We start from the raw sequence: 18,134 nt of genomic DNA, 5'->3' as shown, positions 1-18,134 counted from the left end.
CATTTATATAATATTTTAGGTGTAACAGTACTTGAAGGCCCTATTTATGCTGTGGGAGGCCATGATGGCTGGAGCTATCTGAATACAGTGGAAAGGTGGGATCCACAGAGTCAACAATGGACATTTGTAGCCAGTATGTCAATTGCTCGGAGCACAGTTGGTGTAGCAGCATTGAATGGCAAGTAAGTAAATTTTTTTCTCATTTTTTTTAATCTTAGAAAAAAAGTTATTGAGTAAATATTATTTGAAAAATAAATTTTAATAAGCTGGTAAAAATTGTTTTAAAACATTTTGAGCTGTTGATATTTTTAAATTGACAAATAAAGACTGGTGCTCTCTCTATAGACAACGGATCCCAAAATCTCTTCACATTAATTGATGATTAAAGAAGTATCAAATATATTTCATGGGAATATTTATATCATTTTTGAATAAATAGTTGAGTAGCCTTCAAAAAACTACTAAAAGTTTGGCGTTCAATATATCTTTCTTTACATAATTACACTAGTTTACTTTCCAAGCATCTTCATTCCTATCCCTCTAAATCAAGAATTCTCAACCTCAACACTATTGATATTTGAGGCCAGATGAGTCTTTGTTGAAAGAAGTCTTCTGTCCTGTGCATTTCAGAGTGTTTAGAAGTGTCCTGGGTTTCTACCCATTAGATGCCCCTCACCCACCACCTCATTGTGACATGCAAAAATATCTCCAGACATTGTCTACTATCCCCTGGGAAGTGGCAAAATACAGCCCCTGTCTTCCCCATGAGAACCACAGATCTAAACAAAGCTAGTATCACCTCTTGCCTAGAAAACTGCAACAGCTTCTAGTCTGATCTTTTTAATTATTTTCTCTTCAGTCTTATTTATGAAGGCTTCCAGAGAAATCCTTTTACAAATACAAACAATATGTCAATCCTCTTCAAGGACTTGTCTTTTATCATCTTTGTTGATTTAAAGTCTATTTTGTCAGAAACTAGGATTGCAACCCCTGCTTTTTTCTGTTTTCCATTTGCTCAATAAATTTTCCTCCATCCTTTTATTTTGTGTCTATGTATGTCTTTGCATGTGAGATAGGTCTGTTGAATACAGCACACCAATGAATCTTGACTCTTTATCCAGCTTGCCATTCTGTGTCTTTTAATTGGGGCATTTAGCCCATTTACATTCAAGGTTAATATTGTTATGTGTGAATTTGATCCTGACATCATAATGCTATCTGGTTATTTTGCAGACTTGTCTATGTAGTAGCTTCATAGTGTCACTGGTCTGTATAGTTAAGTGTGTTTTCACAGTGGCTGGTAACAGTTCGTCCTTTTCATATTTAGTGCTTCCTTCAGGAGCTCTTGCAAAGCAGGCTTGGTGGTGACAAATTCCCTCAGCATTTGCTTGTCTGAAAAATATTTTATTTCTCCTTCACTTATGAAGCTTAGTTAGGCCAGCTATGAAATTCTAGGTTGGAAATTATTGTCTTTAAGACTGTTGAATACTGGCCCCCAGTCTCTTCTGGTTTATAGGGTTTCTGCTGAGAGGTCTGCTATTAGTCTGATGTGCTTCCCTTTATAGGTGACCTGGCCTTTCTCTCTGGCTGCCCTTTGCATTGTTTTCTTCATTTCGACCTTGGCGAATCTGATGATTATGTGTCTAGGGGTTGGTCTTCTTGTGGAATATCTTACTGGGGTTCTCTGGATTTCCTGAATTTGGATTTTGGCCTGTCTTGGTAAGTTGGAAAAGTTCTCCTGGATGGTATCCTGAAGTGCGTTTTCCAACTTGGTTCTGTTCTCCCCATCTCTTTCAGGTACCCCTATCAGATGTAGGTTTGGTCTTTAAGCACGGTCTCATAGTTCTCAGAGGTTTTGTTGATTCCTATTATTTTTTCTCTAATCTTATCTGCCTGCCTTATTTCAACAAGATAGTCTTCAAGTTACGATATTCTTTCTTCTGCTTGGCTTATCCAGCTACTGATACTTGTGTTTGCATTGTAAAGTTCTGTTGTGACTTTCAGCTCTATCAGGTAATTTATGTTCCTCTCTAAATTGGTTATTCTGGTTAACAGCTCCTGTAGTGTTTTATTATGGTTCTTAGTTTCTTTGCAATGAGTTAGGACATAACCCTTTAGCTCAGTGAAGTTTGTTGTTACCCATCTTCTGAAGCCTGCTTCTGTCAATTCATCCATTTCAGCCTCAGCCCAGTTCTGTGCACTTGCTGGAGACATTTTGCTATCATTTGGAGAAGCAGCAGCACTCTGGCTTTTTGAGTTTTCAGCATTTTTGTGTGTAGATTCTTTCTCATCTTCATGGGTTTATCTACCTTTGATTCTTGAAGCTGCTGACCATTGGATGGGGTTTTTATGGGGTCTTTTTCATTGATGTTGTCGTTGTTGCTTTCTGTTTGTTTTTCTTTTAGCAGTCAGGCCCCTTTTCCATAGGAATGCTGCGGTTTGGTGGGAGTCCACTAAAGACACTATTTGCCTGGGTCCCTCCCGCCCCTGGAGATACCATCATTGGAGGCGGCAGACTAGCAAAGATGGCAGCTTGCTCCTTCTTCATGGAGCTCTGTCCCAGAAGGGCAACAACCTGATGCCAGCCTGAACACTCCTGTATGAAGTGTCTGGAGACTTCTGTTTGGAGGTCTCACCCAGTTAGGAAGAGCAGGATCAAGGACCCACTTAAATAAGCAGTCTGACTGCAGCTTGGTGGGACAGGTGTGCTGTGCTGGGGAAAATCTCCCTCGTCTGGGCTGCCCTTACTCTCCAGAGCCAGCAGCCAGAAAAGACTAAGACCACTGATGCATGATACTGCAGCTGCCCCTCCTCCTACAGGTTCCTCTCAGGGATATCAGAGTTCTCTTCATAAATCCCTGGCTGGGGATGCTGAAATTCCCATAGGGAGGCCCCCTTTAGTGAGCAGGAGTGGATCAGGGTCCTGCTTAAAGAAGCAGTCTGGCCACGAACTGACCCAGTCACTGCGTTCCCCTGTGAGAAATTGCTCCCAGTCCAGATCGCCCAGTCTTGCTGGCACCAGCAGCAGAGGGAAACAGCTGACTGGAGCCACAGTGATGGCAGCAGCCCTTCCCTCTCTGGGAACCCATCTTCTTAGGCAGTCTCTAGCCTGCTGTGCTGGCTGCCAGAGATTCCAAGCCAGTACTTTTTAGCTTGTGGGGTTCTGTGGGAGCGAGGCCACTTGGCTCCCTGGCATCAGCCTCCTTCCCACGGGAGTGGGTGGATCTCCTGCCTCATGGGACTTTCCAGAGCATGAGTATGCAAATACTCCTGTGTCCAGTGCCTGCTCCAGCAGCTGCCCACCCGAGCAGCCACCATGAGTCTGCACGGCTTTGTGCTTGTGACTGAAGGCCCTGGTGGTATGGGCTCATGAGGGGACCTCCTGATCTGTGGATTGCAAGGATCCATGGGAAAAGCATGGTTTTCAAGGAGGGGTAGCACAATCCCTCACTGCCTTCTTTGGCTAGGAAAGGAAGCTCCCAGTGCCCTGTACATCTCCTGGTGGACCTTCGCTCCACCCTGCTTTTCCTCACTTTCCGTGGGTTGCACCAACCACCTAGTCAGTCCTAATAAGAGAAAATTGGTACCTCAATTGAAGATGCAGAATTCACTTGCCATTTTTTCCTTCTCACTGGAAGCCCAGAGCAGAGCTGTTTCTATTTGGCCATATTGGCTACTCCCTCCTATTGTATCATTCTTATGCCTTTGCATCCTCACAGCTTAGCTCCCACTTACGAGAGAATATACTACGTTTGGTTTTCCATTCCTGAGTTAATTCTCTTAGAATAATGATCACCAGTTCCAACCAGGTTGCTGCAAATGCCATTATTTCATTTCTTTTTATGGCTGAGTAGTATTCCATGGTATGTGTGTGTGTGTGTGTATATATATATATATATATATATATATATATATACACACACATATACATGGTGTATATATATATATATATACACACATATACATGGTGTATATATATATATACACCATGTGTATATATATATATACACATGGTGTATATATATATACATGGTGTATATAGGTGTATATATACATGATATATATAGGTGTATATATGTACATGGTGTATATACATATAGGTGTATATATGTACATGGTGTATATACATATAGGTGTATATATACATGGTGTATATACATATAGGTGTATATATACATGGTGTATATACATATAGGTGTATATATACATGGTGTATATACATATAGGTGTATATATACATGGTGTATATACATATAGGTGTATATATACATGGTGTATATACATATAGGTGTATATATACATGGTGTATATACATATAGGTGTATATATACATGGTGTATATACATATAGGTGTATATGTACATGGTGTATATACATATAGGTGTATATGTACATGGTGTATATACATATAGGTGTATATGTACATGGTGTATATACATATAGGTGTATATGTACATGGTGTATATACATATAGGTGTATATGTACATGGTGTATATACATATAGGTGTATATGTACATGGTGTATATACATATAGGTGTATATGTACATGGTGTATATACATATAGGTGTATATGTACATGGTGTATATACATATAGGTGTATATGTACATGGTGTATATACATATAGGTGTATATGTACATGGTGTATATACATATAGGTGTATATGTACATGGTGTATATACATATAGGTGTATATGTACATGGTGTATATACATATAGGTGTATATGTACATGGTGTATATACATATAGGTGTATATGTACATGGTGTATATACATATAGGTGTATATGTACATGGTGTATATACATATAGGTGTATATGTACATGGTGTATATACATATAGGTGTATATGTACATGGTGTATATACATATAGGTGTATATGTACATGGTGTATATATATAGGTGTATATGTACATGGTGTATATATATAGGTGTATATGTACATGGTGTATATATATAGGTGTATATATACATGGTGTATACATATAGGTGTATATATACATGGTGTATATATATATATATATATATAGTGAGGTGTATATATATATAGTGAGATAGATATATATATATACATATCTCTCACAATCTCTTTATCCAATCACTAATTGATAGGCATTCAGGCTGGTTCCATATTTTGCAATTGCAAATTGTGCTGCTGTAAACATGCATATGCAAGTATCTTTTTCATATAATGAGTTCTTTCCTCCCGGTAGAGGCCCAGCAGTGGGATTGCTGGATCAAATGGTAATCCTACTGTTAGTTAAGGAATCTCCACACTGTTTTCCACAGAAGTTGTACTAGTTTACATTCCCACCAGCAGTGTAAAGGTGTTCCCTTTTCACCACATCCATGCCAAAATCTATTTCTTTTTAATTTTTGGATTATGACCATTCTTACAAGAGAAAGGTGGTTAAATCCATTGTGGTTTTGATTTGTATTTCCTTGATCGTTAGTGATGTTGAGAATGTTTTCATATGTTTGTTGCTCATTTGTATATGTTCTTTTGAGAACTGTCTATTCATGTCCTTAGCTGCCTTTTTAATTGGATTGTTTGTTTTTTTCTTGCTTATTTGTTTGAGTTCCTTGTAGATTATGGATATTAGTCATTTGTTGCAGGTATAGATTGGGAATATTTTCTTCCACTCTGTGGGTTGTCTGTTTATTCTGCTGACTGTATCTTTTGCTGTGCAAAACTTTTTTAGTTTAATTAAGTCCCATTTATTTATCTTTGTTTTTGTCAAATTTGCTTATAAAAGGTGACTTAACACTGTATATGTGTATACACACAGATACACATATACAATGAATACATATTCACATTATATATTTTGTTTAATGCAAAGGTAAGGCATATTCCTTATAATAATTGTTTTTCAAAATTTCTTTTGGTTAGTTATCCTCTAAATTATTTTATTTAAACTTTGGTATACATTTCTCAGAGTTTAAAAAGTCACTCTTAAACATCCCTTTAGAATTTTCCCTGTAAATAAATATTTACCAATTAATTTGAAAGATGTGGGATCTCTAAATTTGAAATATTAATATTTTCTTCTGAGAAGATAGTTGTACTTTTATCTTTTAAAATTACTCTCCTTGTATTTTAGTGCTGTTTAAATTTGGCATGGTTATTCTTTCTTTCTGAGGTTATTCATGTTTATTTATATTTTTTAATATTTTATATATGTGTTTATTTATATCTATTTATACATTAATAATTGCATAATTAAATTGTAAAAGATAATTTATATATAACCATTTAACTAAATGCATATGTTTGTTATATTTACTATTCAATTTATAATAATAGATTTTCTAGAAAGATAAACATTTAATAAACTAGTAAGAAAACTTTTTCTCTGTTTTCTTAATATACATTTATTTCCTTTTTATTGTGTTGTTTATATTTTTAGAATGATTAACTAAATAGTAGTGATATCAGGCGTCCTTATCTATCTATTTTAATTGGAAAACCTTTATAGGGCTTTATAGTCTCTGATATCAGTTGTTATTTGAGATACATATATTGATTAAGGTTAAAGGCAGTATTTTATTGTCTGTAGTTTCCATAGTGGAAATTTTATTTTCTAAAATTAGCATACATTTTATGAATTTGTCAAGATGATGATTGTTTTCTTATTTGATCTGTTTATGTGGTAATTTGCATAAATACTCTAACTATAAATCATATTACACATCTAAGTAAATCCTACTTGCTCATATTGCATTAATTCTTTAATTTTTGCATTCCATATTCTAGCTATGATTTTGCATCAAAGTTGCTTATAAATGATTTCACAACATTTTTCGTTATGATATAAATCTTATTTTAGCATAACATCATGGCATGAAGAAGCTTTCTACAATTTATCTGCTATAATTGACTTTAATCATGAGAAGTGTATTTTCTTGAGCATGAGAAAGAAATGACAGTAGAAGCTTTATGTATACTATTATATATAGTACCTTTAATATTCTATTTTACTGATATTCTAAAATTTAACACATGGCAGTCACATATCACTTCTAATTTCATCACTGCCACAAATCATTTATTTAGTATTGCTATATCTTCATTCTATATTGTGATTGTCCTAATTTGTTATTTTTCTCTGTTAGTATTATCACTAATTTCATCTTGTCATAGCATTTGTCAGTGTCATTATATGGTTTTGTTTTTATTTTTAGTCAAACAAGCATACACAGAGGCTATGTTTATTTTCTTTCTTATTTTCTTAATAATTTTTGTTTGACTTAGTTCTACTTACTCTTTTCTTTAAATACAGAATTTAACAAATTATAGTATTAATAGTTGTTCTTGGAGTTTATTTTTCTTTATTACTGTGCTAGTCCATTCTCACATTGCTGTAAAGAAATACCTGAGACTGGGAAATTTATAAAGAAAAAGCTTTACTTGGCTGTCACTTCTTCAGGCTATGTAGGAAGCATGATGCTGACATCTGCTCGGCTTCTGGGGAGGCCTCAGGAAACTTACAATCCTGGCAGAAGGCCAAGGGGGAGCAGGCACATCACATGGTGAAAGGAGGAGCAAAAGATCCAGGAGGGAGGTGCTACCCACTTTTAAACAACCAGATCTCAGGAACACTCACTCATTATTGTAAGGACAGTACCAAGAGGGATGGTGCTAAACCATTCATGAGAAATCTACCCCCATGACCCAATTACCCCCACCAGGCACCACCTCCAGCACTGGGCTGTACATTCCAATATGAGATTTGGGTGGAGACACACATCCAAACTATATCAATTATTATACTACAATTTAATTTATTCATTCTCCTACACTCAACTACTGAGTGTAGTTGGATATTTCAGTTGTTTCCTCTTCTTGACTATTAAGAATAGTGCAGTTATGAATATTCTTATGTATATCTTTTGGTGAATATACATACACATTTTAGCTGGCTGTAGACCTAGAACTTAAATTACTAGGCTTTACTTATTCTTGTGCTCAGCTTTAGTAGATACTGCTCAAACATGTTTGTAAGTGGTTTTCCTAATTTGTCCGCACACTAACAGATTTTTAAATTCTGAATGCTCCATGTGCCCTACTGACTTGGTAACATCCGACTTGTCTTTTATTTATCTTTATCCATTCTGATTACTAGTGCTATCACATTCTCTAAGAACTGATGTGATCAAACATCTTTAATATATGTATTAGTCATTTGTATATCTTCTGTTGAAGTTTATTTTCAAAATTTTCTCTGTTTCTATTTCTGTGTGTTCTCTTTTTCATTTTGATTTATGGAGTTCTTCATGTATTCTGAAAATTAATCATTTCCAAGTGAATGCATCTCACTTTATTATTTTTACTTTCCAGGAAGTATGTGTTGATTATGTAATTTATTAGATTCTATGTCTGAAAGGGACTTTCCTGTGTCTTCTCCCATTGTTTGCAAATTAGCTTAAGTAATTTAATATCTCTGCCTTGTATTTTTAAAATTCAATAGATATTATTTACTTATATTCTATCTTTTTGGGGGAGTGGGGGAGATATGTAAGTTCAGTGATTTTTTTATCTTTCATATGTGTTTTTATAACCCAAACTTTTATTCTTATAGATGTTTTTACTATGTTTATATTAGTTAACATTCAGTCAAGAGCCAGAAATCAGAACAGTCATTTATCAGTCATTCTAAACAAAGGTATTTTAATATTAAATATGAAGTTTTGTTGAATAAGTAAAAAAACTTACTAGTTAACCAAAAATCAACAAAATAACACTATATTGTAATTTAATCAACTCACAATAATAGCTACCTCTCCTGGGGGAGAACTAAAAGACATGGTTAAAATGATTAAGATTTAGAAGCTTGGGGAAGGGCCCTGTGCACTGAAATTCAGTGAACTGCTATTTGGGCCACTGCTTAGCTGGAGCTAGTCACAGCAGGAAAGACCTGGGACCCAGATCTCTGAGAAGAGGATACCAATCTGCTGGTGCCAATGGCTTAGAGTAGTCTCAGTGAAGCCGATGGCGTGTCTTAGAAAAACTGCAAACTAGGTGTGTCTGGTGCTATAGAACAACTCTTGCTACAGTGCTGCTACAGTGCTGCTACAGTGAGAAAAGGATGGGGTGACACTCACAGGAAAAAAAATAAAAAAGCAAACAAACAAACAAAAAACCAAGACCCTTTACTCTCCTCTAGTCTTTCAGTCTCTGCCACCCACTGATGTCAGATCCTAACAGGGAACCAGGAGGCAAAGCAGAAAAGTGGTTTTCAGAGATTTAGCCCTTATTTCAAGAGTAGAAAATACAGGAGAGGATGTAGACCTGAGAGACAACAGCTTAAAAAGTTTGTACTTCCTCCTCAAAAATCAAAATGTTTCTGGGGGTACAATCTGAAGCCTAATTCTCATTATTTTAAATTACTACTTGGAGATTCATTTTAACAATCTCAACTCTGTCTTTCTTCTGCTTAGGAAAGTTTTTAATCTATTGAGACTTGTTTGTTTAATTGTTTCTTTTCCCATTATTCTAGTTCTCTGATTTGAGATATATTTTAGTACATACTTATGTTAATGGTTCTATGTGTGTTTTAAGACTGATTTCTTTGCCATAAATCTCCTTCACCAGTTAAAAAAAAATAAATGAATTCAATCAATGCCAATTTGTTTATGATCGTTTGTATCTCCAATGCAGACTTAAAATTTTTGCATTTTAACTTTTCTTAGGTGATATCTTTGACTACCCTCCTTCAAATCACCTTTATAACCACCTTATTTTGAGTGTGTTATCTTGTCATCTTTCAAGTCTTTATCATCTTTAAAGTCTTTTTATCGTCTTTAAAGTCTTTAAAGTATATGTTTTTAGGTCAAAAAATAAAATATTTTTATATGATGGAAAAACTTCTACATGCTTTGTTTTACTTTATTTTGTTTTTCTATTTACTACTTGTGATTTTCCCTGTCACATAATATTTAAGTCCCTTAATTTTTTTCAAGGTACCTTTATTTGCTCTCAAAATCCTGCTCTCAAATGTTTTGCTAGAAGTTTCATTAGTGTCAATATCCATTATTATTTTTAAAAAGCTATTAGATAAGAAAGAAAAGGTGAACCAGAATCACAAAAAGCTAAAGCAAATAGCTACTTGTCAATTCAATCTCTTTTTTGTATTTGGTAAAGCTTTCTTCTGCAGTAATGTATAAAGTGTTCGCTATCGAACTTTACACTATAATCACTCTCAATATCAAAAAATATCTGTAAACATTTCTGCTAGACTTCTTTTGGCTATAGTTGCTGAGAAAAACTCCAAATCCTACTATCATCACTGCTTTGGAAGGCTGCTGTGTAGAAGTGAAAAGAAGTTAAAATCATACACAGCCTATAGTGATGGGCTGCTTGCATAAAAAGTGGTTGTTTGTTCTTCCATTACCTTCTGAGGAATACTGAGACTTCTAGGAGAAGGAATTAAAATATTTTATTACCAACTTTCAGTCCTATCTGCAAATTTTCTAAAAGAAATTTCTTGGAATTGTTTCTATATGAAATAGTTACCTTCTGCTTCTCACTCCTCTCAATACAATTTTTATTCTGTTGTGCCTTTTAATGACATTCATAGAAAAAATATTTTCATTTGTGTTAATATTGTCACTTTACTCAATAGAAAATGTATATATTTAATAATACATACATTTTATCAACACCAATTTATGTAACATGTAAATATATTCATTTATCAATACTTTTTCTACTTATATTCACATTTTCTCTTGAAAATGATTTTTTTCTTAAGCATTACAATATTATTCTTTAAAAATACTTAATTTGGAAGTCAATGATAAAATTTAACATTCTTCAATATTAAATATTAAAAGTAAAATTATGCAGTGGGTATATCTATTCATGGATAGTAAAACTTACAATAATAATAGAATGAATGTTCTCCGTCCAGGCACAGTGGCTCACCCCTGTCATTCTAACATTTTGGGAGGCCGAGGTGAGAGGATTGCTTGAGTCCAGCAGTTTGAGACCGGCCTGGGCAACATAGTGAGACCCCATCTCTACAAATAATTTTAAAAATAAATGGGCATGGTGGCATGCTCCTATATAGTTAAAGCTACTTGAGAGGCTGAGGGGCTGAGGTGAGAGGATTACTTGAATCAGGAGGTCGAGGCTGTAGTGAGCTGTGATCATGCCACCTGCTCTATAGCCTAGGTGATAGAGCAAGATCCTGTATCCGGAAGAAAAATGGAATGGATGTTCTCTTGGATGTTTTTATAATTCTAATAGAGGATAATAGAGGAAAGCATAATCCTTTTTGCCTTTTTATGTTTTCTAATCACTATTTATAAGTAACAGTCGGTTATTTAGTGACTTTTTCTTACCATTTACATTGACAGCAATAGATTTATTCCTGGTATTGTTTTTAAAATGGATGTCTCATTAACACGGCAAATTTGCCCAATATGGGTGAGAAGTATCCTGTCCTTTCATTAACTTATTCACTTGTTACATGATTTTGTAATGAAAACACACACACACACACACACACACACACATATTAAAGTGTTAGTACATTACTTATCCACATTTTTTGGATAATTAGCTGGAATTATAGCTTTGTGACCTTCTTTATGACTTTACTTTGAATCACCTTAAAATATGTATTTTGTTGTAAATATTCTCCAGTCTTAATCAGAAATAAATGGAGAAAATATTTAACGCAGAGTCTTGCAATTTCTTACATGTTGTTATGACTAAATTGTCTATCTAGTTTCTTCTACTGCCACTTTTAAATTGACTATACATAGAAATCACTATTCAGATTACTTTTCCTGTACTTGTATTTTTCGGTCAGCTAGCATACATCATATATTAAGAAACCCTGTTTTGTCTAGTATCATTCTTCATGAAAAATATCAGAGTGTGATATCAATACTTTTTGAAGTTTTTAATTCTTACATTGCCAAAATTGCTTACATTTTAATTAAATATGAATTTTAGTTCTATTCTGTGAAATTGTTTTGAATGGTTCCATTTTTTACTTGAATTTTTTTTCCTTTAAATTGAATTAGTAGAGCTTTTACTTGGCATCTTTTTCTTCCCCCTGGGTGTGATTTTATGGCTTTAAAATTCTGTAGTTTGATGACTGGCTATTAATGTCTGGGTACTTTTCCTGTGTTACTCAGACAGAAACATAATCATTAGAAAATGACCTTTTACTTCAGACCCATAGCAGAAAATTGTTTTAACACCACCCTCTTACATTTTTTTTTGTTTGTTTTTTTCCTCACCTCTGCTGACGTGATTTTTTCCCCTTGTTTTGCTATCACATAACACTAATGTGTCATTCTAACCTGGCTGTTGTTTCCCTAAATATTATTTTCAACACTTTTTCCAATTAAGAGTAATAAAAAACAATGAACACTTATCTTAAGTTTAGGTTACTTATGATACTATTTGTTGTGGGAAAAAAAACCAAGAAATTGGTTTATGGCTTAAAATTAATGAGCGTGTTCTGACGGATTCAAGATCAAAATTGCATCAATTTCATTTAACAAATTTAGTGAGTCTTCTAGTAAGACAGATTAAGCTAAGGGGTATATATGCCAGCACAGCCAGACTTACTTGGTGAATAAAGAAAATACAAAAAAAAAGTGAATAAACGTGGATGTGTGGCGCTTGGCCAAATATAACCTCAGATTCCTCAAACAATATATACATTAGTGGTTATTTTTGTTTCTTCTTCGGTAGCTGTCTTGGCTTGATTCTTTTACACTTTACATTCTAGCTAAGATGTCTTTTTGTGATTTTTAAAAAATTTTCTTAGCTCACAAACAGATACTGATTCTGCCTGAACACATCTTATAAGTAGGCTTGAATTTTAATAAATATGTAGTACCACCCCCTTAAGAATCTGCAAAACGTATAAAAACAGAGTTTCTTTCATGATTTACTATGGCAAAATGGATTCATTCATTCTTTCATTCATTCATTCAAATCTTCATGTTAATAATTTTTTTTTTTTTTTTTGAGATGGAGTCTCGCTCTGTCACCCAAGCTGGAGTGCAGTGGTGCAATCTCAGCTCACTACAACCTCTGCCTCCCGGGTTCAAACAATTATTCTGCCTCAGCCTCCCAGGTAGCTGGGATTACAGGCATGCATCACCACGCTTTGCTATTTTTTTTTTTCCGGCATTTTTAGTAGAGATGGGGTTTCACCATGTTGGCGAGGTTGGTCTCCAACTCCTGACCTCAGGTGATCTGCCCTCCTTGGCCTCTCAAAGTGCTAGAATTACAGGCGTGCAAAGCTTCATGTTAATAATTCTGGAACCCGGGAGGCGGAGGCTGCAGTGAGCTGAGATCACGCCACTGCACACTCCAGCCTGGGTGACAGAGACTCTGTCTCAAACAAACAGACAAAAAAATAATTTTTACAAGGCAGTTGTAATTTCTGTTCAGTCTGAAGCACATATGGCTTAAAGCATCATGAAAGAAGGGTTAATTGTCTGTTGTTTTTCTATTATGTCCTCTATTATGTTTTTATGTTTTTCTATTATGCCTAATATGCCTATTAAGGCACTGGCACAGTGCCTTAAGCCTCAAGGCCCATCACTTGCATAGTACCTTCCAACACTCTGTTTCTATTTTTTATTCAAATTTTGGTATTCTTCTTCTCAAAGGTGGCACCCAAAATTGTATACGTTTTAATTAATCTTAGACTCACACATTAAAAAAGAAAGAAAAAAAAAGAAATTGCTGTTTACTGAATCTCAGTTGGGGCTACTGATAAGCTCAGGAGAATTTTAATTCACATGCTGAAAGAGATGATTTTTAAGGGAACTGGTTGATTTATCAGATATCCAGATATCCAGAATGGATATGTGATGGGGGAAATCATTCCAATAAGAAAGAAAATTTGTATCAAGTCCTTGAATATAAAATGCAAAATTTAAGTTTGGCAGGAACATATAATAAAAGGGAGTGGCCCCAAAGAGATCATATAGTAACTTGGGTGAGGTAAAAATATTACGAAGATTTAAAAAAAAAAAAAAGAGCAGTGATGTGTTTTCATTTCAATTTTATAAATATTCACTCTGGCTGAAGAGTTGTTTCTAATTGCTCAAGGAAACTGTACAATTAGTAGAATTTCCTCACAATAGTTGACTGACTAAGATATATGCCAATTGTTGAAACGTATTATTTAATAAATTATGCCTCAGAATTAAAATGTATTTCAACAACTCATTTTGGTGCCATATTTGAGCATGGTCATTTCCAGGTTCTTCATTCTGGAATATAGTGGTTTTAATAGCTTAGACTTCACTTTCTTTCTCCATTCTCTTTTCTTGGCACCTGCCTTACAACCACCTGATGTCCCAGCCGTACCAAATCATTCCAGTTCCCTGAACCTACCTAGATTGTCCACACCCCTTTGCCTTTTCACTTTCTCATGTTTCTGCCTAGATTCCCCTTTCATTGCTTTTTCTTATTAACTTATGACTGTCCACTATTCACTGTCCTCTTAGTTTCATGCTCAATATTCACTTGGTCTTTGAATACATTTGAAAACTCTCTAGATTGATAAACAAACCCAAGTCTAGCTCTCTATGTGCAAGATCTGTGTGGCAAGATCAATATTAACAGGACTGAGTTTATTGTACTTGAAAACAATAGTGTCAAGAAGTGTTAAAATATATTAAGATCTGCTTTTGCTTAAAACCAAAATAAGATTATTTATATTTTCTACCATCCAAAGCATAGTTTAATCTGTACCTTTCCTGTGAACCCTTTTTGAATCCACCTAGTTAAAATTAATCTTTCTTTCTTCCCTACTTTTGTGTTCCCGAGACACATAATTAATAATTTTCCCTGCCATTTGTCAAAGTCTTGCTTCAGTGGAACTTAAACAGGTGCTTTTTCATTGATAAGTTTCCACAGATAAATCACTATTTTTTCTAGAATTAAAAACAAGTGCTTCATTCATTTTTTAAAAAATTTCACAAACATGTACTGGTCATAATGACATATCAAAGAAGATAAATAAATTCTGCCCTCAGAGAGCTTACATTATACTAAAAGGAACTAGAAAACAATAACAAATAAGTTGCAGAATTATAAAACGCATAGAGTGGGAGCAGAGGAAATACGGAGAGATTAAGGTTGAACTGACAGTTTTGGGTTGGTGAATTCTGCCAAGTTTGGATATGTGATGAATTGATCTAAATTAATTCACATATTTACAATTGTCAGATTCTTTTCATAAATTTGGGTATGTTTTAATAAATAAAGGTAGGTAGACCCTATCAGGCTTCACAACCTCATTTACCAGCTGTGTTTTATAATAACAGCAAGTGTCAAGAGGAGTTTGCAATAGACATCATTTCTTAGCAAGTAGAAAGAAAAGCAGTCACCAATGTATTGCTGTAGCTTAGTAAAATCCCACTCACTGTCCTGTAAAGCACTTTAAAAAGTACCTCCCATGAAAAGGCAGATATAGGAGTAATCTGACAGCAGGATTGACAAGCTTTCTCATGGCATCAGATGAAAGAGCTCTTCATTAATTAGAAAACAAAGGACCAAGCTAAGTTCTGGATCTAGAGAGTTTCTTCAAAGGTACTGGAGTTGAGGGATTCTAATCCTTTTATTGTGCAACAGAAAGGATGCCTAAACACTTTTTCTGGGTAACCAAATACAGTGAGTGAAAATTATATTTAATATCCCAAGCTAGTTAGCAAAACATTGTAGTATTTACATAATGGTATGGGAGTGCTTTCTGTGCACTTTCCTTGAAATATACTTTATTGGTAAAGTATGAAAAATTGTAAATAGCCATACCTAGGATACAGATTATAAATAAAGCTAAATTTTGGGGAACAAGACAAAATGGGATTAGAAGAGACTTTCTAGTGGAGACACAACCTCAGTTGACCAAGAGATGAGTAGAAATAACCCTGCATATGTAATAAAAAGCTACCTATGATAAAGTAAATATGAATGCACCACCCTACATAGGGCTAGAAAAGATCTAGTGCTATGGCACTAGCTCTTTCTTCTGATGCCATGAGAAAGCTTGTCAATCCTGCTGTCAGATTACTCCTATATCTGCCTTTCTGTGGGAGGTACTGGTTAATGTGTCTTACAGGACAGTGAACGGGATTTCACTAAGCTACAACAATATATTGGTGACTGCTTTTCTTTCTACTTGCTAATAAATGATGATGTCTATTGCAAACTCCTCTTGACACTTGCTACTATTATAACACATAGCTGGTAAATGAGGTTGTGAAGCCTGATAGAGTATGAATGAGTTTGGCTAATTATCCACCAATACTCATTCACTCCTTTTTATATGACAATATAAACACACATTTTTAGTGAGGCATATGGCCATCTAAAATAAAGACAAGACTTTCCAGCATCTTACCAACTAGGTATAACCATGTGTCTGGTTCTGACCTATGAGATGTGAGAGGTGAGTTGTGCACCCTAAAAGATGGACTCTTTAAGGGAGGGATGGTGCTCCTTCTTCCAATTTTCCTTCATCCTGCTGTTTGAACCATGGTTGTGGTAACTGGGACTCCACTTTGGGACATCAAGACATGAGGGTTAATAGACAATTGTCCATGGGGTTTTAGCATTACTACACATTTTCCAAACAATAATTACTGGTGACTGTTTTTCATAACATATTTTCAGGATATTTGTAAATCAAAGGGTTGGAAGATAAAGATAGTGACTTCCTTTTGGTCAGAGAATAGAGAATTGTTCCTTGACCAGAATCATAAAGATAATGTCTCCCTTCAGGGCAAAGGTTGGACAGGTTCTCTGGCAGCCTCTTTAAAGGATTAGAGTTTCCAAAACTCAGAGATCCCGTAGCTGTGAAACAAACCCACCACATGTGCAGCATTCACTTGAGTTGCTCCAAATCATGCTGGTGAGGCTTGGGGGAAACAAGTAGAGCAGATGTAAACATGAAATTTATGCTGCCTACTGTGTTGCAAGTAGCAAAGTCACTTCTTTCTCCCCCATGAATCTTGTTTATTCTGCCAGCATCCATGAAACTGCAGCAGGCTAATTTGTTAGCTTAGAAATAGGGTAGAATTTCCGATTCTTCACAGTTCTTGACAATGCTCATACTCTAGCAATGCAGCCTGGGTCTCATCACCTGTAAAACCGTGTTTACACACATTCAAACACATATCCTAATCAATACAGGATTTGTTTTGTTGAGCTGCTGTGTTGTATGTAATAGAATATAAAATATATGGCACTAACTTAGATGAGCACCTGCTAACTAGGCCTCAAGACATTGAAACCTGGTGACTGAACATTAGGTGAAACTTATCTGTATGCTGGTAAACACATAGGTAATAGGTAAAATAGCAGGCAAGACTCAGATTCTTGCAATTCTCAGCAAGGTCCTAGAAAAGTGCACTTAGTCAACAATATTTCTGGATCTCCTGTCAATTCCTGGCATGCAAGGATATACTGGTCAACATTTATAGCAGATGGAACTATGAAGCTGATGGTTTTGAAGAATGTTATTTTTCTGTCCTTAACTCACTGCCTTGGAATGAAACCTTAACTCCACAACATGGCATGCAACTCCCTTCATTTTCAATCTAACTTTCTTATCCTACAAGCTGCATCTCTTTCATCCCCTCCTTTACTAGCACCCCTTCCATCAATATAACGTACCTGTCACTCTTTATTTATCAACTGCTGTGACCTTTCATGCCCCTGGTTTTTACATATAATGCTTTCCTTGTATGTAAAGCTTCCCCCCTGGTTTTTGATCTTACAAATTTTTACTCATCTTTCAACTCAAAGTGGAAATGTCACATTGCCTTTCTTGCTGTGAAACTGTCAGCTGTCACTTCCTATGCTGCCAGTGCTTTGACTTCCATCATCAGATTATTCTATGCTCTTCAAATTCCCAACATCTAATTTGTCATTTCAGTGAAAGAAGCAGGGAATCAGTCTAAACTATAAGTAAATAGATGGTGAGGGGGAGATCTAAGAAGATTACCTTTGATGATTGTTTCTGTTTTTGTGTTTTGAGACAGGGTCTCGCTCGGTCGCCCAGGCTGGAGTGCAGTGACATGATTCCAGCCCACTGTAGCCTTGACCTCCCGGGTTCAAGTGTTCCTCCTGCCTCAGCCTCTG

At 35.2% G+C, this 18,134-nt stretch overlaps 1 protein-coding gene across 1 annotated transcript in view; it reads left to right on the top strand.

Moving 5' to 3' along the window:
* The window catches only part of KLHL1 (kelch like family member 1), a 423,432-nt gene that overhangs the window by 380,080 nt on the left and 25,218 nt on the right, over positions 1–18,134 (top strand). Inside the window, exon 8 of the mRNA XM_024230886.3 lies at positions 20–182. Coding sequence (XP_024086654.2) covers positions 20–182 — 163 coding nt within the window. The remainder of the gene's footprint in view (positions 1–19; positions 183–18,134) is intronic.

Source organism: Pongo abelii, chromosome 14, assembly GCF_028885655.2.
Source record: "Pongo abelii isolate AG06213 chromosome 14, NHGRI_mPonAbe1-v2.0_pri, whole genome shotgun sequence".
Lineage (NCBI taxonomy): Eukaryota > Metazoa > Chordata > Mammalia > Primates > Hominidae > Pongo > Pongo abelii.
Note: the sequence above shows the minus strand (reverse complement) of the source record. Positions and strands in the feature narration are given on the sequence as shown.